General features: G+C 41.7%; 1 protein-coding gene and 1 pseudogene across 1 annotated transcript in view; one reads left to right on the top strand and one right to left on the bottom strand.

Moving 5' to 3' along the window:
• The window catches only part of igdcc4 (immunoglobulin superfamily, DCC subclass, member 4), a 156,841-nt gene that overhangs the window by 81,279 nt on the left and 50,645 nt on the right, over positions 1-24,917 (bottom strand). The window contains 2 exon segments of the mRNA XM_088333509.1: positions 2,309-2,450; positions 17,647-17,961. Of these exon segments, the coding sequence (XP_088189635.1) occupies positions 2,309-2,450; positions 17,647-17,961 (457 nt within the window).
• LOC148366704 (U2 spliceosomal RNA) lies at positions 11,886-11,999 on the top strand (annotated as a pseudogene).

The raw sequence follows: 24,917 nt of genomic DNA, 5'->3' as shown, positions 1-24,917 counted from the left end.
AGCAACAAAGGAAGAGAAAAAGAGAGACATAGAGAGTAAAGGGGAGACAGAGAGTGTGAGGGTAGGAAGAGAAAAAGAGAGAAAGGGAAAAAAGGAAGTTAGAGCAAAATAAGTTAAAAAGACAGAGAGAAAGAGACAAAGAGCAACAAAGGAAGAGAAAAAGAGAGACATAGAGAGTGAAAGAGACACAGAGTGGGAGGGTAGGAAGAGAAAAAGAGAAAAGAGAGAAAAGCAAAAAAGAAAGTTAGAGGAAAAGAGGCTAAAAAGACACAGAGAGAGAAAGAGACAAAGAGCAACAAAGGAAGAGAAAAAGAGAGACATAGAGAGTGAAAGAGACAGAGTGGGAGGGTAGGAAGAGAAAAAGAGAAAAGAGAGAAAAGGAAAAAAGAAAGTTAGAGCAAAAGAGGTTAAAAAGACACAGAGAGAGAAAGAGACAAAGAGCAACAAAGGAAGAGAAAAAGAGAGACATAGAGAGTGGGAGGGTAGGAAGAGAGAAAGAGAAAAGAGAGAAAAGGAAAAGAGGAAGTTAGAGCAAAATAGGTAAAAGACACAGAGAGAGAAAGAGACAAAGGGCAACAAATGAAGAGAAAAAGAGAGACATAGAAAGTGAAACAGACAGAGACAGAGAGTGGGAGAGAAGGGGTGGAAAAGAGAGAGAGAGAGAAAGAAATACAAGTACAGTGTCTTTGTTCGAGAAACCTGGCTTTGGCAACATTAAGTTGACACATTTCAACCTGCAGCTCATTTTTCTCTTGTGCTTCTCTGAGTGTTGTCTCGCGGGCCAGATTCAATCCCATAGCGGACCTGATCTGGCCCGCGGGCCGCCTGTTTGACACCTTTAACTGGATTACTTTCAATTACTTTTGGATGACTCCAATACCAAATATGCTAATAAAAGACAAAAGAAACTACCGTAAATTCTGGACTATAAGCCGCTACTTTTTTACCAAACTTTCAACCCTGCGGCTTATTCAGTGATGTGGCCAATTTATGCATTTTTTCTAACAGCCGCCAGCAGCGCTGGAGTACGAAAGGTAAGATTTAGACCGGTGGAATATATTTTTGTAAATACGTGTAACCATGTCTCATCTCATCTCATTAGCCGTACCGCTTATCCTCATTAGGGTCGCGGGGGGGCTGGAGCCCATCCCAGCCATCTCCAGGCAGTGGGCAGGGGACACCCTGAACTGGTTGCCAGCCAATCGCAGGGCACACGGGGACAGACAACTCAAACGCTCATTCACACCTAGGGACAATTTGGACCGGCCAATCCACCTGAAATGCATGTTTTTGGAACGTGGGAGGAAACCGGAGTGCCCAGAGGAAACCCACTCAAGCACGGGGAGAACATACAAACTCCGCACAGGAAGTCTGGAGCTGGATTTGAACCCACGACAGGTTCCCATGACATGAACTGTGCCGCCGTGCTGCCCGTGTAACCATGTATAGTATGTATTTGCAACTGTATATTATTGGAATGTATTTATTTTAGAGACTTATTCTGATATGTTTTCCACGGGCAAATAAAAAAGAAGGGGCAAATACAACGGGGGCTGATGGGAAGTGGAGTAAAGGTGAGATGTGTTTGTGGAGAATAGTGGATATATATTTTTCCCACCCTTACCTTTGGAAATATACATATTTTTTCATTGGATTATTTTCAACGGGACCCGGACTCTGCAGGTCTGCATCAAACCTTAAGTACCGGTATAATTTTCCGTACATTTTGCAGGCTGTGATTTTTGGAATGTGTACTTTACATTCAGTTACACTCACGGGACTCAAAGTCGGGTTTGGGTTAAATTTGTGATCGTGTTAAATGTTTTAATGTGGGCGCATGCGGCTTATATACAGGTGCGCCTTGTGTGAGTACAAAGGCGGTTATCCTCTTAAAATGTGGTGGGTGCGGCTTATAATCAGGTGCGCTCTATAGTCCGGAATTTACGGTAAATATGAATAAAACGACAAAATGTTGGGCAGGCTTGGGGAGTAACGTTGGCAAGATGTTTGGATTTATTTTGATTTTGTTTCTGTCGCATTTGATGTTCGTTTTGCCGGAGATCAAAGAGATCAAAGCCAGGGGAGAAAGCTTACCACGTGTTGTGAGTCATCATTTTATTCATATTTAGTTTCTTTTGTCTTTTATTAGCATATTTGGTATTGGAGTCATCCAAAAGTCATTGAAAGTAATCCAGTTAAAGTAACGTAAAGTTTGTTATTTTGGGTTGCGCCTTATAGTCCGGGAATTACGGTAATAGGGAGAAAAGAGAAGAAATGAAAGGTAGAAAAAGGATGGGAAGTGAGTCACCTTGTGTCCTGGGGGACGGCGACTTTGTCCTTTTCCCAAGTAATTACAGGTGTGGGCACGCCATCGATCCGGCACTCCAGGCGAGCAACCCCCCCGGAAGGCACCGTCTGCGGTGAAGGATGCTGACGGAAGGAAGAAAGACCTGAGGAAAGAAAAGGTGTGTGGAATCGTTAACTGGGAGTCTGGCACTACCTTTCGGGATTTTTCCCATGCTAGGGACGCGAAGAGTGACACCGTGCAATTATCTCCGATCCCTTTCCGGCAGTGCCGATACTCGCCACGCGCTATTATTAATGGAAGCCTTGGAAAGGTAGAATTGGATTTTTTTTTTTTCTATTTCTAAATCTTTTCTTTATTTCATGAATTGAATTTTCAAGTGACGTATGAGAAGGAAGGAAAATGTTCATTTCTATAGGGGAGCTGTCAATGACAGACAACCAATATGTAGGGGATGTACAAACCTCTCTCTCTCTCCATCTCTTTGTCTCTCTCCCTCTTTCCCTTTCTTTCTCTATCCCTCTCTGTATCTCTCCCTCTTTCCCTTTCTATCTTTCACTCTCTCTGTATCTTTCCCTCTTTCCCCCTATCCCCCTCTCTCTCTGACTCATTTTTTTTCTCTCCTTCGCTTCTGATCTTCGTTGATTCTGTCCTTTCTTTCTTCATCTCTCTCATGATCGTTCTCTCTGTTTCTCTTTTACCTCTCTTTGTTGCTTCATCTCTCTCTCTCTCTCTCTCTCTATCTGTCTCTCATCGTATTTCTCTCCTTTGCTTCTTATCTCCCTTGTAGTGTTCTTTCTTTCTTCATCTCTCATGATCGTTCTCTCTGTTTCTCTTTTACCGCTCTTTGTTGCTTCCTCTCTCTCTCCCCCTTTCTCTCTTTATCTGTCTCTCATTTTATTTATCTCCTTTGCTTCTTATCTCACTTGATTTTCTCTCTCTCTCTCTTGAGGTAACCCTCTGAGGTTTTTATAAAGGTGCAACGCTACTTTGCTGATTTTAACCTTTCGCAGAGGGTTCCGGTCCCCATTAACCGTGATATGCGAGGGACTACTGTGATTAATAGTTGCTCATGAAGTTGTCAAGAGCAGAACGGAAACAGGACCCAATATTGTAGCGTTTACCACAAGTTTTATTGAAGGAAAGATAAATCCGGTGTTTGCTGGACACGGGAAGCAAATCGCTCTCGTACTCGGATTGTGATCCGAACACGGAAGTGGATCTCCTGTAGCGAGCGATGGCAGGGTCAGGGACAGAAAAACTGGTCGGTAGCCGGGACTGGGAGAGCACAGCATGGTCAGGGTCGGAAACAAGTCATAAGCCAGAACGAGACGGTAGACGTAAAAAGTCATAAGCCGGGACGGGAATGCAGACTGGGTCAGGATCAAAACAGGTCGTAGCCGGAGACAGGCGGGAGCAAAAGGGGACGGGTGGGAGTCAGGGTCGAAAAACGCTTGCCCAGTATACACTGAGGTTCGCAGACGGACTGACAACAGGGGGCAGACAGGACTGGGTTCAAATAGTGACAGGGAGCCAAGTAGAACCCGCGGCGGTTGGCGCCAAATGAGCGGGCAATGCTGAGTCACATCAGTACAGTAAATTCCGTACTATAGAGCGCACCTGATTATAAGCCGCACCCACCACATTTTAAGAGGAAAACCGATTTCGTACATACACAAGCCGCACCTGTATACAAGCCGCATGCGCCCACATTTAAACATGTAACACAAACACAAAATTAACCCAAAGCCAACTTCAAGTCCCGCAATTGAAACTAAATGTCCTTCATTAAAGTCCACGGTCCAAAAATCACAGCCGGCAAAATGAACGGAAAATGATACCGGTACTTAAGGTTTGATGCAGACCTGCGGAGTCCAGGTCCCGTTGAAAGTAACCCAAGGAAAAAAGTGTATATTTCCGAAGGTAAGGGTGGGAAATATATATCAGATGAGCACATTTACTCACGCAACTCCTTTTTCTTTAACCCTCTTCTTTCCTTGTCTGTCCCTCACCTTTAGCGGTCCCCACTTAAACTCGGCACCCCGCATTTGTTCCGCCCCTCATTTTTCGTTCACCCGTGCAAAACATATCACAATAAGTGTCTAAAATAAATACAAATAAATACATTACAAAAATATACAGTTGCAAATACATATTATTTATGGTTACACATATTTACGAAGAAAGACGGTACACCGAGAGAGTTTTCAAAGCTTTAATAATAATAATATAGCTTTGACAGGGCAGTTAATGGTAGCAACACTCGAGCGCCGCTAGCGGCTGTTAGAAAAATTATATAAACCCTGAATAAGCCGCAGGGTTGAAAGTTAGGGAAAAAAGTAACGGCTTATAGTCCGGAATTTACGGTAATCATGACAGAAGAAATCCAGGTAAATATATCAAATACCTTGTTTTGTTGATAAAACTGGTGTGTTCTAAATATTTACTTCATCTTCCTTGTAGATAAAATGAGACATTTTCTTTTTTGAAACAAAATGTTAATCATGCACTCAGGGATCATTGACTTTTGGATACACGTTCCCGAAACATCATTTTTCAAAACGAAGTGTCCAACAAATAGTAATCGTGTCACGTGGTGGACCGGACCAGAACGGAGGCAGGAGGCAGGAAGGGAGAACTCAATTGCGTTGAAAATCAAAACTTTTATTTACCGAAATAAAGTCGTCCAAAACTCAGGGACAAGACAGAACAAACAGGCTTTAACAAAAAACGTGCAAACACAGGTTTCTTCCGACTCAAACAAAACAGGACAGAGCAAAACAGAACGGGAAATGCAGACGGAAAATGCAAAACAGAAAATGCAATGAGCCAGCACCCGCAAAACCCCAAACCTCCCTTAAGAAGCAAACGCGCAAATTAGGCGATCTGCTTCAGCTGTTGCCCAGGGGGCGGGGCCAGCCGGTTGCCACGGCGACCATGCCGGACACGACAAATCGTCCACCTTTCTTTGTGTCTGAGGAAAAGTTTCCTCTCCAGCGAGCGGAGTTAAACGTCGTGATTGGGACAAAGCTGTGGGATTTAATCCGGCGTGGCGGGATTACTTTGTCTCTTTAGCCGGAATTTGTTGGCAGCGTTCCAGTGTTCACAGCTTGGCACTTTCACACGCAGGAGGGAACGCTTCCCAATGGGAAGCACCAGGGGGAAGCATCGAGCGATATCAGGGTTTATGGGGGCGGGGGTGTCTTTACCTTTGACCCCGTTCCAGCAGGGGTGAGAGAAAAAGTATTTTGGCTTGCATGTGGCCCTTGTGCAAACACTCACTAGAATTGAGTCACATCACCGTTGCTGCCTTGGGCGACTTGAGCAATTGTTAATATTAGCTTTATTATTTTATGTTTTTTATATTATATTTTATTTCTTTTATAGTTTGTTTTTAATTTCCTTTTTTGTTAATGCATTGCAGCCCGGTCATCCTGGAAGGGGGATTACCTCAAGTGCGGTCCCTTCTCAAGGTTCCTTTGTTTTCCTCATGTTGAGGTTTTTGAGTTTTTCCTTGCCCGCATGTAGGTTTTAGATCAGGGGATGGTGTAATAATAGTATGTGGTTTGCAATAATCTGTGGTCTTCGCAGCCCTTTGAGAGTCTTTGTGTTAAAGGGCTATACAAATAAACACAACTTGACTTGATTTATTGAGATTGAGGGCTTTACAAATAAACTCCTTGCCCTCATGAAGATTTTAGATCAGGGGAGGGTGTCATAATAATCTGTATTTTGCAATAAAATGTGGTCTGTGCAGCCCTTTGAGACTCCTTGTGATTAAGGGCGTCACAAATTAACATGACTTGACTTGACGTTTTTGAGTTTTTCCTTGCCCTCATGTAGGTTTTAGATCAGGGGATGGTGTCATAATAGTATGTGGTTTGCAATAATCTGTGGTCTTCGCAGCCCTTTGAGACCCTTTGTGATCAAGGGCTATACATATAAACATAACTTGACTTGACTTGAGGTTTTTGAGTTTTTCCTTGTCCTCATGTAGGTTTCAGATCAGGGGATGGTGCAATATATGTCCTTAGTTTGCAATAATCTGTGGTCTGTGCAGCCCTTTGAGACTCCTTGTGATTAAGGGTGTCACATATTAACATGACTTGACTTGACTTGAGGTTTTTGAGTTTTTCCTTGCCCTCATGTAGGTTTTAGATCAGGGGATGGTGCAATAATAGTCCTTACTTTGCAATGGTCTGTGGTCTGTGTAGCCCTTTGAGATTCTTTGTGATAAAGGGCTAAACAAATAAACACAACTTGACTTGACTCCTTGTGATTAAGGGCTATACAAATAAACATGACTTGACTTGAGGTTTTTGAGTTTTCCCTTGCCCTCATGTAGGTTTTAGATCAGGGGATGGTGTCATAATAGTATGTGGTTCGCAATAATGTGGGGTCTTCGCAGCCCTTTGAGACGCTTTGTGATAAAGGGCCATACAAATAAACACAACTTGACTTGACTTGAGGTTTTTGAGTTTTTCCTTGTCCTCATGTAGGTTTCAGATCAGAGGATGGTGCAATGATAGTCCTTAGTTTGCAATAGTATGTGGTTTGTGCAGCCCTTTGAGAGTCTTTGTAATAAAGGGCTATACAAATTAACACGACTTGACTTGACTTGATGTTTTGAGTTTTTCCTTGCCCTCATGTAGGTTTTAGATCAGGGGATGGTGTCATAATAGTCTGTAGTTTGCAATAATCTGTGGTCTGTGCAGCCCTTTGAGACTCCTTTTGATTATGGGCTATTTTTATAAACATGACATGACCTGACTTGAGGTTTTTGAGATTTTCCTTGCCCTCATGTAGGTTTTAGATCAGGGGATGGTGCAAAAATACTCCTTAGTTTGCAATAATATGTGGTTTGTGCCGCACTTTGAGACTCTTTGTGATTAAGGGCTATACAAAAAAACATGTTTTGACTTGATCTGTCTACGGTTGATGTTGACTATGTTTTGTGTATTGTTACCCAATGGAACATCTACTCCAGCCTCAATTCTATTAATTCAGTTTTATTATTTCATCATGACATTTCAATAATCCTTTCCCGTCTTTACAATAAAACAGTGAGAAACGTTATGCGAGTGGGTCCTGTTTCCGTTCTGGTCCTGACAAAAAAAATTCCAGAATTGGCAAGCTTTGCAGGACAAGCTGAATAAACTTCAACTTTCAGCTGTTACATCATCATGTCAACACATGAAGTATACTTATAATCAAGTGGTTTCTGTGTATGTATAACTTGGAGGATTAGCTGACAACAGTGAGAGCACAAAGTCTTTTTCAATTCGTGTGTGTTGTGCCAGGGATCAAAGACCGCTCGTACCCATAAATAACTGTTATTTTAAATTGTTCAAGACCGTTTTAGCAATGGTGGGCCATCAGGGCCTGCAGGGCATTCTCTGCTGGCCTAAAAAAATAGATGTATCACGTAATCCATCGATCCATCCATTATCTGCACCGCTTAACAATGCTTCTTAATACGTATTAAAAACAGCTTCAGCGACAGACTGCTGTCACAGTCTTGTTCCACGGACAGGCTGAGGAGCCATGCCATGAGGCTCTTTAACTCCACCTGGGGGAGTAAAAGCCCACATTAAACACCACCCCCACATTTGCATATTACCCTATTTTTATCACAGTGTGTATTTTCCGTGGCACTATTTAAATACTATACATCAACACGTTATATTGGGTATTTTTGTATTCTATATCTTTTATCTTATTTTTCAACACAAGGATACTGCTGGAAGTGTGAATTTCCCAATGGGATGAATAAAGTATCCATCTATCTATCTATCTATCTATCCATCCATCTAGACATCTATCTATGTATCTATCCATCCATCTATCCATCTATCTAGACATCTATCTAAACATCTATCTAGATATCTAGACATCTATCTATCCATCTATCTATCCATCTATCTAGACATCTATCTATCCATCTATCTAGATATCTCGACATCTATCTATCCGTCTATCTAGACATCTATCTATCCATCTATCTAGATATCTATCTAAACATCTATCTAGATATCTAGACATCTATCTATCTAGATATCTAGACATCTATCTATCCATCTATCTAGACATCTATCTATCCATCTATCTATCCATCTATCTAGATATCTATCTAAACATCTATCTAGATATCTCGACATCTATCTATCCGTCTATCTAGACATCTATCTATCTATCCATCTATCTAGATATCTATCTAAACATCTATCTAGATATCTAGACATCTATCTATCCATCTATCTAGATATCTAGACATCTGTCTATCTATCCATCTAAACATCTATCTATCTATCTAGACATCCATCCATCTATCTATCTAGACATCCATCCATCTATCTATCTAGACATCCATCCATCTATCTATCTATCTATCCATCTAAACATATATCTATCCATCTATCTAGACATCTATCTATCTAGAAATACATCTATCTATTTATCTAGACATCTATCTATCCATCTACATCTATCTATCTGTCTATCCACCCATCTAGACATCTATCCATTTATCTATCTATCCATGTATCCATCTAGATATCTAGACATCTAGACATCTATTCATCTATCCACCCATCTATCTATCTATCCATCTATCTATCCATCTAGACATCTATCTATCCATCTATCTATCTATGTATCCATCTAGCTTTCTATATATGTAAAAATCTATCTATTTATCTAGACATCTATCTATCTATCTATATATCTATCTATCTATCCATCTAGACATCTATCTATCTATCCATCTATCTAGACATCTCTCTATCCATCTATCTAGATATCTATCCAAACATCTATCTAGATATCTGGACATCTATCTATCCGTCTATCTAGACATCTATCTATCTGTCCATCTATCTAGATATCTATCTAAACATCTATCTAGATATCTAGACATCTATCTATCTATCCATCTAAACATCTATCTATTTATCTAGACATACATCTATCTATCTATCTAGACATCCATCCATCTATCTATCTAGACATCCATCCATCCATCTATCTATCCATCTAGACATATATCTATCCATCTATCTAGACATCTATCTATCTAGAAATACATCTATCTAGACATCTATCTATCTATCTATCTATCTATCTATCTATTCATCTAGACATCTATCTATCCATCTATCTATCTATCTATGTATCCATCTAGCTTTCTATATATGTAAACATCTATCTATTTATCTAGACATCTATCTATCTATATATCTATCTATCTATCTATCCATCTAGACATCTATCTATCTATCCATCTATCTAGACATCTATCTATCTAGACATCTATCTATCTATCTAGACATCTATCTATCTATCTAGACATCTATCCATCTATCTATCTAGACATCTATCTATCTATCTTATTTAGCACAGAATGACTTGACCCTGTAAATTAACTTGCACGCGGGTGTCCTTTGCCTTTTCACGTGACAAGAGTACAGAAACAATCGTTTTAATGATGGCTTTCAAGGAAAGCCTCATAGGCGGTTGTCTTTATGGAGTCATTAGCTTTGTGTAAAATGAGACCGTGCATTTTGGGGATCCCCGTGCTTCTTTCAGCTGTCACTTGCCTATTTATAAGGAACTCTTGTTTGAGTCACAATAAGGCGGGCGGGGGCAGAGGATAAGGGGCGCGGGGGATAAGTGGGGGGATTTCGTTCTCATGAATGGACGGTGTTGGGGCGGGTGAAACAGAGAATTTTGGTATCAATCCGATCCAAGTAAACACAGGGTACTTTTGGTCAGTACCGATCCGATACTGATACTTTTTGCTTGGTTATCAGGGTACGGGTATTCGAAATAATTGAAAATGCCTCAATTTTAATGTTGTGTTTAATAAAGATTAAAACATGCTTTCACCTTGGGTGAAGTGCTTGTAAATGTCACGGTTGCCATGGCGCCCAATTGGCCCCGCCCGTGTGGCGCCAGCTGCGGCTCATAGACGGATTGGCTTTGCGTCTGTTTAAGCTCAGTGCTCTCATTTTTCTTTTGTCAGACCGTCAACGAACCTTTATTATTATTGTTGGTGATAAACTGATTAAAAGGGATCCAAACCAGTCTTTTTTCATGTTCTCCTTTTATACTTCATTTTTTTCTTAACTTCTTTATACAACATCATGATTCGTATCAGTAGCCTAGATGGTAGTGTGCCCGCTTTGAGACTGGGAGGTCGCTGGTTCGCGCCTCGGCCGACTCATACCTAATTGGTAATATGGCGGCGCCCTCTGTTGGCTGCGGCTGCATCGGCTCGCTACAACGGGTCAGGTGTATCGACATTTCGTTCTGTGTACATTGTTACAAAGAATGACAATACAAAGGAAATTATTATTATTATTATTATTATTATTATAATGCATCAAAGCGAGTGAGCCGTTTGAGAGCCGGCTCTTTAATGAGTTGAGCCGAAAAGGCCAGTTCTCTAAAAAGAGACGGACTTTCACTACACAACTCGAAATCGGGATCAGCGTGCAGACGAAAACTCGAACAGCGAGACCAAAACAACAATGGCGGATCTGCCTGACGAAAGGTTTGGAGTGCGGTAAATCTTTGTTAAAAAATGATAATGACACTTTCGTGTCAAAAAAGTTGCGTCCCGGGGACGCACGTTGATTTGACACGATGCGTCCCCAGCAAAAATAATGCGTCTAGGACGCAGGGACGCGGGCAAACCAGAACACTGCTGAAGACTAAGCTTTTGTCTGGGGTGCGGGTTTAGCAATTTAGTAAATTTGTCTCATAATATATGGTGTGGCTCTTTCCCAAAATAAAATGAATATATTTTGCTTTTATGGCTCTTTGAGTCAAAAACGTTCCCGACCCCTGACTTAGAGACTGGCTGAGGGTGCTGAGTGAGACAGAGAAGGACTGCCCTACTTCCCAGGACAATAGTATCGATCCAGTCCGAGTATCTCCTTCGTATTGATAATATCACTATTGGTATCAATCCGCCCACCCTGAGTAGAGAGTAGTCATGGTAAAAGTAATGGTTTCTGAGACCATTACCAGTGACCTTCACTCTGTGTGCGTACGGTGTTTGAATTAAATCAGTGGCGGGGCTTCTATGGAGGGAGATTTGATAAGCGCATCGAGAGGTCGGCACTGAAGTGCTTTAACATTGACATTGAGCGGATGCGCTACTCATTGCTGGCTGAAGGAAAAAGCAATGTATCTCACGTCCCATCTGTAAAAACACATTATGAGAGCCACCCGCCTCGTCGATTTTCCTCCAGAGTGTTGCGCACAGGAATGTGAACAACAATGTAGATTAGAATGGGAATAACAAAATCAGGTGGGAGATGTTTCAACATATACAGTAATCCCTCTGTTATTGCGATTAATAAGTGCCAGAACCCCCCTGCGAAAAGTGAAACCACGACTAACCACGTCTCTCCCACCCTTAAATCGCGTCTATCCCACCCTAACACTGAGCACTGGCTCCCCCCAAGGTTGTGCACTGAGCCCCCTATGGTTCTGAATTTGTATACCTCATAATGGATAATACGTCCCAGGGAGCATGGACTAAATGCCAGGGACAGGGTCTGACTTAATTGAGGAAATTACAGCTAAGATATCTTTGATTTTTGCAATCCGGAGATGGAATAAGAGCTTGCTCTGTCCACTCCACGCATCGGCCCGGTATTGCAGTACCTCCGGGAACGGTGCATTCGCAATGATCGCAGCAAGGCTTTAGGGCTAGGACCTTAGCTTGGCCTTTTGGCTGAGAGTAAGTGTCCCAGGTCCTAGGCTTTGTAGCATATTATGAACTGACCGATAACGGATATTGGATAATGAATAACGAAGATAGAACAATAACCCTTAAAAAAAATCCCTCTACACCTCCGACCGACTGCTCACTGACCCACCTCACAAACACAATCATTAAGTTCGTCGAGGATACCACCTTGATCGGCCTCATCTCTGAAGGGGACGAGGCGGCGTACAGGGATGAGGTGGAGTCACTGTCAACGTGGTGTTCGAAAAACCACCTCATACTTAACACCAGAAAAACAAAAGAACTGATACTGGACTTCAAACGGAATGGCAGGAATCCAGCACCACTCATCATAAAAGGAGTCTGTGTAGAGAGTGTGCAAATTTCTGGGTGTGCACATCTCCGACGACCTCTCCTGGTCTAAAGACACCAGAGCGGTGGTAGGGAAGGCCCAGCAGCGACTACATTTCCTGAGAGTGCTCAGTAAAAATCATCTAAAACAGCAGCTGCAGGTGTCCTTTTACAAAGCCACAGTGGAGAGCATTCTAACATACTGCATTACGGTGTGGTATGCTGGGTGCACAGCAACAGATAGGAAAACGCTCCAGAGGGTCATCAAAACAGCCCAGAAAATCGTCGGTTCCTCTCTGCCCAGTCTGGAGGACATTGCCTGCTCTCGCTACCTCAGCAGAGCAGAAAACATCATCAAGGACTTTTCTCACCCCGGCCACCACCTCTCTTACCTGCTGCCTTCCGGCAAGCGCTAAAGGTCACATAAAACCAAAACAAACAGACTCAGAGACAGTTTCTTCCCCGGAGCCATTACCGCCCTAAACCCTCACCGCACAAAAAACGGAAAACTCTTGCAACTGAGTTGCTCGACATGAATGAGGTTTATTATAAAAAAAGTTAAAAAATGAAGTCGCTTGGACGTTCACTGTAGAAGGAAAAAATACATGCACATATAATTAAGTAGAATAATACATTTTCTTATTCAAATTATGAATTCATTTTCTGCATTAAATTATTGTTGGTAATATACTGATTAAAGGGATAACGCAAACCTGTCTTTTTTCATTTTCTCCTTTTATACTTCCTTTTTTTCTTAATTTCTTTATACAACATCATCATTTGTAATATAATGCATCAAAGCAAGTGAGCCGTTGGAGAGCCGGCTCTTTAATGAGTTGAGCCGAAAAAGCCGGTTCTCTTAAAAGAGACGGACTTTCACTACACAACTCGAACTGGAGATCGGCGTGCAGACGAAAACTCGAACCGCGAGACCAAAACAAGAATGGTGGATCTGCCTGACGAAAGGTTTGGAGTGCGGTAAATCTTTGTTTAAAAAATGATTCCGTGTCAAAAAAGTTGCGTCCCGGGGACACACGTTGATTTGACACGATGCGTCCCCAGCAAAAATAATGCTTCTAGGACGCAGGGACTAGAGGTAAGATCGGGCCAAAAAAAAGCACCCGAGCCCGACGCAGGCCCGAGGGGTATTAAACCCGACCCGGACCGAGCCCGACTAATTAACTGGATTTGCTGGCCCGGCCCGAGGGGAGCCCGAAATTACATATTTTATTTATAAGGAGGGGTGATTTATGATAACAAATTAAACTCTGCCTTTTGTTACAACATCTAGGCCTAAGTTAAAAAAAACTGTATAAACATTTACATCTTTTATATTTCTGTGTCTGCACTGCAAATGTTACATTAAGCGACAATCTGTCATTGAAGGTTTTTTTTTTTAGAGGCGGCGTAAACATTTAAGAGCGTCCGTCATTTTGACGACTTGATCATTGGGCCATAATCCACAGCAGCAGTACGTCCTTAAGATTCTAGCGTTGGCTTCGCTGAGTGTCAAATTGACACACAGCGAAGCCAACGCAAGTGTCTGTATCATTTTCGACGATCAATTTGAAAGTGCTCCACAGTTCACTCTTACCAGAGTGTGTTTTCCTTGTCAGTTCTCCTCTCTTTAGTTCATCTTTCACTTCTTGTTGGTCCGACTCCATATCGGGGATACCAGGCCAAAATCATGCGAATTTGCGGAGGGGAAGATTATTAAGAGGATGTAGCGAGCAGAGACGGGAGTCGTAGGCGGAGTGCCAAACAAAGGTGCCAACGGGAGCTGCTTTAATGACATGTAAACTTGCAATTACAAAACAAACACGGGAGTCGCTAGAACCGGCTGAATTAAGAGTCCCCCTAGGAACTCGCTAACTAAACAATGGTTCCGTGGGTGAATTATGTACAACCCACTACAAGGACAGCATTCACGTCACGTGCACAGAGCATGCTCTGGCTCCGTTAAATAGCAATTACAGCTCCTTCTCCGTTTTATCCAAATTATTTATTTTATAACAAGTATTCCTTGGTCTAGTATCCATACATAGTTTAAGTATATATTTTTAATGAACATATATTTATAATTATTAATTAATTAAAAAAAAAAAAAAAAAAAAAAAAAAAAAAAAAAGCAGGACCGAACCCGACCCGACCCGATCGTATGACTGACATTTCAGGCCCGACCCGGCCCGAAATTGCCTCGGGTTCGGGTTCGGGTTCGGGCTCGGGCCATAAATCTTAGGTCTAGCAGGGACGCGGGCAAACCAGAACACTGCATAAAGCCAGGGTTGGGTAGGGTTCCTTCACTTGATTGCCTTTAATTACTTTTGGATTACTCCAATACCAAATATGCTAATAAAAGACAAAATAAACTAAATATGAATAAAATGACTCAATTTTGTGCAGGCTTGGGGAGTAACGGAATACATGGAACGGCAAAAATGATGTTGGCAAGCTGTTTGCATTTATTTTCATTTTCTTTCTGTCGCATTTTATGTTAGTTTTGCCGGAGATCAAAGAGATAAAAGCCAGGAGAGAAAGCTTACCACATGTTGTGAGTCATCATTTTATTCATATTTAGTTTCTTTTGGGGCACGGCGGCGCAGTGGTTAGCGCGTGTGCGGCACAGTTCTGATGTCTTGGGAACCTCCTGTGTGGGTTCAAATCCAGCTACCAACCTACCTGTGCTGAGTTTGTATGTTCTCCCCGTGCTTGTGTGGGTTTCCTCCGGGCACTCCGGTTTCCTCCCACATTCCAAAAACATGCATTTCAGGTGGATTGGCCGGTCCAAATTGTCCCTAGGTGTGAATTAGCGAGCAAGTTGTCTGTCCCCGTGTGCCTTGCGATTGGCTGGCAACCAGTCCAGGGTGTCCCCTGCCCATTGCCCGATGATTGCTGGGATGGGCTCCAGCACCCCCGCGACCAGGGTTGGGATTACTTTCAATTACTTTTGGATTACTCCAATACCAAATATGCTAATAAAAAACAAAAGAAACTAAATAGGAATACAATTACCAAATTTTGTGCAGGCTTGGGGAGTAACGAAATACACGGAACCGCAAAAAATGATGTTGGCAAGCTGTTTGCATTGATTTTCATTTTGTTTCTGTCGCATTTTATGTTAGTTTTACCGGGGATCAAAGAGATCAAAGCCAGGAGAGAAAGCTTACCACGTGTTGTGAGTCATCATTCTATTCATATTTAGTTTATTTTGTCTTTTATTAGCATATTTGGAATAGGAATAATCCAAAAGTCATTGAAAGTAATCCAGTTAAAGAAACCCTAACCCAACCCAGCATAAAATGGCGGCGCCCTCTGTTGGCTGCGGCTGCATCGGCTCGCTACAACGGGTCAGGTGTATCGACATTTCGTTCTGTGTACATTGTTACAAAGAATGACAATACAAAGGAAATTATTATTATTATTATTATTTAGCTACGGATCTAAATGTTCTGTAGGCCATCTAAAATGAGTCAAAACGGCAAAAATTGGCTGGCACCAGAACATCCCATTTGAGAGAAACCTATGGCACTGAATCAGTTCAAGAATGCCTTTGTTATCAGATGCAATCTAGTGTTCCGAACATTTGCCGCAGTCCCAACACTTCCATATTTTAACGTAGCAGTCGGGAACATATGGCTTGCGAGTCGGTACATCTGGCTTGGAGATAACATTTTTTTTAATGCATTTGGGCCGGTAGTGCAACGCTGTGTTCCCACCACTAGAGACAGCAGCACTTTTCTACCTAAAAAGCTATTTCGAAATTCTTAAACATGCAAAATGTGAGGAAATAGTAAATGTTTTTTTGCATTAAAATCTATAATTCTGTAGAAAAAAATATATATATATATTTGGTATATTCCAATTATTTTCTTTGACTTCTTGAGCGTGAGAAACACCGGCATATTGGTTTAGGTGTTAAATCAGGGGTGTCAAACTCATTTGAACTCGGGGGCCACACAATAGAACAAACATTCCGTCGGGGGCCGGACGAGTAGATTAAAGAGAAAGAAAAAGAGAGATAAAGAAATAAGAGAAAGAGGGAGGGAAAAGGAGAGAGGGCGGGACAAAGAAAGAAAGGGAGAGAGAGGGAGAGAGCGTGAGAAACAAAAGATAAAAAGTCGTGAGAGAGGGGGAAAAGAAAGGGAGAGGAAGAAAAAAATCCAAAGAGAAATAGAAAGACAGAAGGAGAGAAAAGAGAAAAGAAAGCGCGAAGGGTATGAAGAGAGAAAGAGAAAAGAGAGAAAAGGAAAAAAGGAAGCTAAATATGAATAAAATGACTAAATTTTGTGCAGGCTTGGGGAGTAACGGAATACATGGAACGGCAAAAATGATGTTGGCAAGCTGTTTGGATTTATTTTCATTTTGTTTCTGTCACATTTTTTGTTAGTTTTGCCGGAGATCAAAGAGATCAAAGCCAGGAGAGAAAGCTTACCACGTGTTGTGAGTCATCATTTTATTCATATTTAGTTTCTTTTGTCCTTTATTAGCATATTTGGTATTGGAGTCATCCAAAAGTAATTGAAAGTAATCCAGTTAAGTAACCCTACCCTGTATAGCTTTTTTTCACAAAGAGTCTCAAAGGGCTGCACATAGCACAGATTATTGCAAACTACTTTCTCTTTTTTCTCTCTCTCTTCCCCTCTTTTTTTCTCTTCTCTCCCTCTCTCTTTTCTACCTTTCTTTGCCTCTTTCTGTCCCTTTTCCATTTCCTCTCTCCCTTTCTCTACTTTTCTCACTTTCTCTTTCTTTCTATATTTGCCTCTTTTTCTTCTCTTCTTGCATTATTTTTTTCTCTTCTCTCCCTTTCCTACTCTTTATCTCTCATTATCTCTCTCCCTCTTTTCGATTTCTCCATGTCTGTCCCTTCTCCTCTCAATTTTTCTCCTCTTTTTGTCTTTCTCGTTTTCTCTTTTTCAGTTTACTCTTTTTCTTCCCACCTCCTTTCTCTTCTCTCCCTTTCCTACTCTTTATCTCTCATTAACTCTCTCTCTTTTTTCAATTTCTCCGTTTCTCTCCCTTTTCCTCTCAATGTTTCTTCTCTTTTTTGTCTTTCTCGTTTTCTCTCTTTCACAGTTTACCCTTTTTCTTCCCACTTCCTTTCTCTGTATCTCTCTCTTTCTCTGTTTCTCTCAGTCCCCCGCCCTCTCTCTTTGTCTCTTATCTACGAGTCCGTCCCCCATAGAGTTTATTTTCTACCACATGTCCCCCGAGCTCAAATGAGCTTAACACCCCTGCTTTAAAGATGGCCACTTACTGGCGAGTCGCACATCGACAGTCCGGCTGGTCAAGGCTCCATGAGTGCTGGTGCTCACGCAGCTGTAACCCCCCTCCAGACCCTCAGGGGGCGCTCCACTCTCAGGGGAAAGCAGCAAGACGAGCGAATGCCCGGCGACCTGCCTCCTTGCGGCGCTCTCTTCCGAAGGAAGGGGCCGGCCTTGGTGCAACCAGGTGATGTTGAGGGGCGTGTCGCTGGCCCCCAGGTTGCAGTCCAGGGTGAGGGGGGAACCCGGCTCCAAGACCACATGGCTGGGGCCGGCCCCGCAGCTCAGTTCCACTGAACCCGGCTTATCTGAGGATTGGGAGAAAATAAAGCATTACAGCAGGTTATCGAAAGCAACAACGACAAACCGATAAAACGATATCGAGCAATTTGTCATTTATTTATGTCGTTTAACATGTTATATTGTACATGTGTTTCGTTATATCACATATATTGTTAATTAACATTTTGTTGTGGGATACTGAGTTGCTCGACATGAATGAGTTTTATTATAAAAAAAGTTCAAAAATTAAGTTAAATTCCGGACTATAGAGCGCACCTGATTATAAGCCGCACCCACCACATTTTAAGAGGAAAACCGGTTTCGTACTTACACAAGCCGCACCTGTACATAAGCCGCATGCGCCCACATTTGAACATGTAACACAATCACAAAATTAGCCCAAACCCGGCTTTGAGTCCCGCGATTGTAACTGAATATAAAGTACACAGACCCAAAACCACAGCCGGCAGAATGAACAGAAAATGATATCGGTACCTGACGTTTGATGCAGAACTGCAGAGTCCGGGTACCTGTTGAAACTAATCCAAGGAAAAAAAGTCTATATTTTCAAAGGTAAGGGTGGGAAAAATATATATCCACTATTGTCTGCCGCGACAACAGGTCTCACTCACCTTTACCCCACTTCCCGTCAGCCCGCGTTTGCTCCGCCCCTCTTTTTTAATTTGCAAAACATATCAGAATAAGTGTCTCAAATAAATACATTACAAAAATATACAGGTGCAAATACATATTATACATCGGTTACACATATTTACAAAGAAAGACGGTACACCGAGAGAGTTTTCAAAGCTTTAATTATAATATTATAACTTTCATCCCAAACCGTGCCTGTGAAGGGTAGCAAAACGCTACTAGCAACACAGTAAACGGCTCTGTTAAAAAAAACATACCGTACTTGTAGAAACCATGGTAAACCGTCCTCATCTTCCTCCTCATAACTGACATCATCAAAGTCGTCTTCCCCAGTATGGGAAAGAGACTTTGTCATATGAACATTTGTCATACACGCTCGCAAAGTAAAGTTTACGTGGAGGAGCTCTGTTTCCTTCTTTATTAGACTGCTCTTTTTCTTTTAGCTTGAAAGTTACGTCATGTACCTTTCTTTTGGCAATTTGCATGATGAGGATATGTCTACGCTAATTTAATTTGTGCACAAGCTAAGAAGTTGCAGTCTTCCTCGACGCATATATTCCACCGGTCTAAATCTTATCTTTTGTACTCGAGCGCCGCTGGCGGCTGTTAGAAAAATGACATAAATTGGCCGCATCACTGAATAAGCCGCAGGGTTGAAGGTTTGGGAAAAAAGTAGCGGCTTATAGTCCGGAATTTACGGTAGCTTGGACGTTCACTGTAGAAGGAAAAAATACATGCAAATCGAATTAAGTAGAAATGTTTCTTATTCTTTCTTATTCTTATTTTCTTACTAATTTTCTGCATTAAATTATTGTTAGTAATATACTGATTAAAGGGATAACCATAAACCTGTCTTTTTTCATGTTTTTGTGTTTTCTCGCTAGTTCGCGGTTCCACTTTCGCGGGTTCAGTGCTTGGCGGGTCTAAAAAACATACCTTCTCAATAAAAGCATTTATTGACTTGAGCAAGCACGAGCTTATGTCAACTGAGGACACGGTGTGGACACTCTTATTGTGAAGGGGAGGAGGAGGCCCCGACACATTGCTTAGTCATGGTGAGTTACCGCTTTGCTCACCCCCCCTCTCCTTCAACTCCTCCCACCTCACCCCCTTCTTATGTGGCGCTCAGTTTATCATCTGGTAACTCGGTGACGCGACGTAAGTATATTCTCTGTCACATTTCATCTCAAATTTGACTTTATTATACCAAAAGCGAGCGGTTGTTTGTACTACCTAAACACGGCTAATTGTGTGCGGTTTCGTGGATTTGTTGTAAAAGCCGTTCGATGCCGCTAGCTAAAGTATGTTGTTATTGTCAGAAAGTAGCTCTTTCACTTTCATTAAAATGAACACAGACCATTTTTTGAACTGTTGTTTCCCAAAACGCTTCACAAACGCTCATCAAATGTCACATTTCCACTGTTTTCATTTTAAATATGTAACCGGTAGTGTTAACAGGCGAAATACACTGCGATGGCTGCATGTGGTTGAGAGCGGTTAATACAATCATACTGAATGGTTCGTAGTGGTTTCGCCGCAGTCCTATTCCGTGTAAATTGATGATGTAAGACATGGCTACACTTGTGGGTCATGTTTTGATACATTCAGTTCCAGTGTGAGGAGTTCTGGATGAGTCACCCAATAACTCCTTGCCATCATGCCAGCGATCACTTCGGTTTAATGGCGGGGGGGTTTACTGTATACCTGTATATGTTTTTTTAACCCTTTTTGAAGGGGTGGCTACTTCGCGGATTTTCAGTTTTCGCGGGTGGTCTCGGTCCCCATTAACCGCGATAACCGAGGGATTACTGTACTTCCTTTTTTTCTTAACTGGATGCTTAACGACGGACTTCCTTTTACTACACAACTACCATGGAATGATGCATGATGGGAATCCCTATACTTCCTTTATTTTCTCAACTTCTTTATACAACATAATAATTCATAATATAATGCATCAAAGCAAGTGAGTCGTTTCAGAGCCAGCTCTCTTTAATGAGTTGAGCCGAAAAAGCCGGTTCTCTAGAAAGAGACGGACTTCCTTTTACTACACAACTACCATGGAATGATGCATGATGGGAATCCCTATACTTCCTTTTTTTTCTCAACTTCTTTATACAACATAATAATTCATAACATAATGCATCAAAGCAAGTGAGCCGTTTCAGAGCCAGCTCTCTTTAATGAGTTGAGCCGAAAAAGCCGGTTCTCTAAAAAGAGACGGACTTCCTTTTACTACACAACTACCACAAAATGATGCATGATGGGAAATCCTTGTACTTCCTTTTTTTCTTAATTTCTTTATACAACATCATCATTCGTAATATAATGCATCAAAGCAAGTGAGCCGTTTGAGAGCCGGCTCTCTTTAATGAGTTGAGCCGAAAAAGCCGGTTCTCTAGAAAGAGACGGACTTCCTTTCACTACATAACTACCACATGAAATCCGAGGCGGCAGGTGCATGCGCACAGTAGCATCAAATCGCTCGCTTCGTTTGCAACGGAAAAAAAACGTACCGAGATAGAGGCTACCGCGGCGAACTGGCTTGACTTGATTGATTTGCCGTTTGGTGATAGTCGGTGTATACCGGAGGGTACCCATCATTGACAAAGTTGCGTTTTTACGTACAGATTTTCTTGTTCGTCGTACAGGTTGACAGGTATGCATATAGATCGGAGGGTGGCACATTCTAGTGGCGGGGTGAGTGGTGGAAGGAGAGGAGTTGCGAGGCAAGTCGAAGAGCAGGAGGGGCTTTATAAACACAGGCGCCTGGGAAAGACTCGGATGTCAAATGCAGAGCATTAAATTTAGACGTGGCTATCTCAGGAGGTGTTGGGAGATGAGTCACAAAGTACTTCACAAGTGCCACTGGAATTGGTTTTGTGCACTTTATCGAATAATATAAAGTCATTGCTTTATACGAGCACCCCTAAACACGATAATGTCGGTATTTGAGTCGTCTCTGCAACAAAAATCGGGCTTAACGAAGTAGAATCCAGTACACGAGCGTTCCTAGGGGCTAGCTCTATAAACCACTAGAGACCGCCAACATCAATTCATCCTGTTTGCACATGCAAACTATCCATCCATGCATTATCTGCACCGCTTATCCACAGTAGGGCCGCGGGGGTGTTGGAGCTCACCCCAGCTATATTCGGGCAATGAACTGGTTGCCAGCAAGTCGCAGGGCACAACTTACTCGCTGATTTACACCTAGGGACAATTTGGACCGGCCAATTAACCTGACATACATGTTTTTGGAATGTGGGAGGAAACCCACGCAAGCACGGGGAGAACATGCAAATTCCACACAGGAAGGTTCGATTTCATGACCTCAGAACTGTGCCGCACACAGGCTAACCACTGTGCCACATGTAAACCACAACAGGTAAAAAAATGTGCTGTATTTTTGGGGTTTGTCAGTTTATTTAAAGTAATAGCACTGGTGAATGAATCCGGCCTGCGAGACAACGCTGAGAGAAGCGCAAGAGAAAAACGAGCTGCAGGTTAAAATATGTCCACTTGATGTTGCCAAAGCTTGGTGCCTCTCACAAACGTTGTATTTGCATCTTTGTTTCTCTCTCTCTCTCTCTCTCTCTCTCTCTCTCTCTCTCTCTCTCTCTCTCTCTCTCTCTCTCTCTCTCTCTCTCTCTCTCTCTCTCTCTCTCTCTCTCTCTCTCTCTCTCTCTCTCTCTCTCTCTCTCTCTCCGTTTCTTGCTCTGTCTCACACCCTCTCTCTCTATCTCTCTCTCTCCGTTTCTTGCTCTGTCTCACACCCTCTCTCTCTATCTCTCTCTCACTTTTCACTTTCTCTCTCTCTGACTATTCTCTCTCTCTCTCGCTCTCTCTCTCTTCCACCCCTTTTCTCCCACTCTGTCTCTTTAACTCTCTGTGTCTCTTTTTCTCTTCCTTTGTTATTTGTCTCTTTCTCTGTGTCTTTTAACCTCTTTTGCTCTAACTTCCTTTCTCTCTCTCTCTCCCTCTCTCTCTCCCACCCCTTTTCTCCCACTCTGTCTCTGTCTCTTTCACTCTCTGTGTCTCTCTTTTTCTCTTCCTTTGTTGATCTTTGTCTCTTTCTCTCTCTGCGTCTTTTAACCTCTTTTGCCTTTAACTTCCCTTTTTCTCTCTTTTCCCTTTCTCTGGCTGGCAACCAGTTCAGGGTGTCTCCTGCCCACTGCCCGATGATTGCTGGGATGGGCTCCAGCACCCCCCGCGACCCTACTGAGGATAAGAGGTGCAGCTAATGAGATGCGACTACGTTGTTATTGATGACAATAAAAGAAATTATAACTATGTTAAAATACTGAATGTTTATTACATCAAATGCACAGTAAACAACATTAAATAGATAATATTAAAAAAAAAAACTGATCGAGTTAAGCGTCATTAGGCTCATTTCAAACAAGTACTCCAGTATGTTTTCCCATTCAATACGTCAACACACTCGTCATTCACACAACAATTCCACTTTAGCTGAGAATAAATAGCATCTGACCTTCATACCTCAGTCGGTTTATTCTGACCGCTTTTTGAGAGTGCTTCTTAATTTAGTGCGGTGGAACATACGAGCAGAGAAAGAAAATAGAGGGGAGTTGAGGATCTCGGGATAAAAGGTCCTAATGACTGAAGTGGTAGATAAAAAGGAGACTAGGACTCAATATCTGTGACAGCCAAAACGTGATTGGTTTTTATAAAAGACGTGAGGCTAAATCGGGTAAAATGGAAAGCGTTGGAATAACTCTAAATGCACACACACAACGCTATACCAGTGTTCTGGTTTGCCTGCGTCCCTGCGTCCTAGACGCATTATTTTTGATGCGTCCCCGGGACGCGACTTTTTGGACACGAAATTGTCATTATCATTCTTTAACAAAGATTTACCGCACTCCAAACTTTTCGCCAGGCAGATCCGCCATTGTTGTTTTGGTCTCGCGGTTCGAGTTTTTGTCTGCACGCCGATCTCCAGTTCTAGTTGTGTAGTGAAAGTCCGTTTCTTTTTAGAGAACCGGCTTTTTCGGCTCTACTCATTAAAGAGCCGGCTCTCAAACGGCTCACTTGCTTTGATGCATTACATTACGAATGATGATGTTGTATAAAGAAGTTAAGAAAAAAAGGAAGTATAAAAGGAGAAAATGGAAAAAAGACAGGTTTGTGGTCAGTGTTCCCTCTAAGCTGGGCGCGTGCGCAATTGCGCACTGTTCACACATTCTCAGCGCAGGAGAAATTCTAGCCAGCGCACAAAAATGAGGGCTCAAAATTACTAATAAAGAAGCGACTCAAGTCAAAGTTACAGTGCATGAAGGTAAAAATACACGGGTTCCCCTGACGTTGTGTCCTAAATACGGTATTTTGAAGTCGAGTCGAAGTAGAACGAAGTTGAGTAAAGTGAGTAGAGTTCGTCGAGAACCGGCTTCTTCGGCTCGGCTCACTAAAAGGAACCTAATGGGTCCTAAACGGCTCTTCAGGTTGTTTTTGCTTCTTTAATCCCAACATGACCAAATATTATGTAAAACTATGCACAAAATGACTTAAAAAAAGGGGGGAATAGAACAAAAAAGAAGAAAATACCAAAATGAATAAGGAGTGAAAAGCTGAGAAAAAAAGAAACAAAAGGAAGAGGAAAAAAAGAAGGAAAAATTTAGAAAAAAGCCAGAAAAAAAGAAAAAAAAGAAATGTAGGAAAGAACTAAACAGAGAACAAAAAGAAAAAAGTAACAGCTCGGAAAAAATAAACACAATGAGATTTTTTTAAAGGAATTTAAAAAAAAGTAGAAAAAAACACGGAAAAAAGAAGAAAAAGTTTGTGTTGCATTCAAATAATTTCCAATGATATCAAGTGAATCTTGTTCCCAACATTGTACTTCCACTAAAAAATGTGATTAAGTACAGTTCTGTATCTTACAACCGATTAAATAAGCCCCCCAAAATGTTAATATTATGCGACAAAATATATCAGGAAAAAAAGAAATGGATATCTTGTGAAAGAATTGTAAGAACAAACGACGTTTTCAGGCCGTACAACCTTTGCAATAGTACATTAGTCAAATCATTTAAAAGAGAATATTTTTACATTACCGGAAACTCAGCAAAATGTCAAGTTTTGGATATCTTTGATAATGAATTATCTTGCCACACTTGGGATTATGGTTGCTCACTGTTGTTTCAAGCGTTGCTCACCGACTTTGTGTGAACGCTCAGACCCGTAAGGAAAATTACAGGGAACATTGTTTGTGGCTATTCGTTTTAATCAATATATTACTAACAATAATTTAATGCAGAACATGAATTAATAATTTGAATAAGAAAATGTATTATTCTACTTCATTACA

The sequence above is a fragment of the Urocampus carinirostris genome, chromosome 4, assembly GCF_059441175.1.
Source record: "Urocampus carinirostris isolate Australia breed hairy pipefish chromosome 4, RoL_Ucar_1.0, whole genome shotgun sequence".
NCBI lineage: Eukaryota > Metazoa > Chordata > Actinopteri > Syngnathiformes > Syngnathidae > Urocampus > Urocampus carinirostris.
Note: the sequence above shows the minus strand (reverse complement) of the source record. Positions and strands in the feature narration are given on the sequence as shown.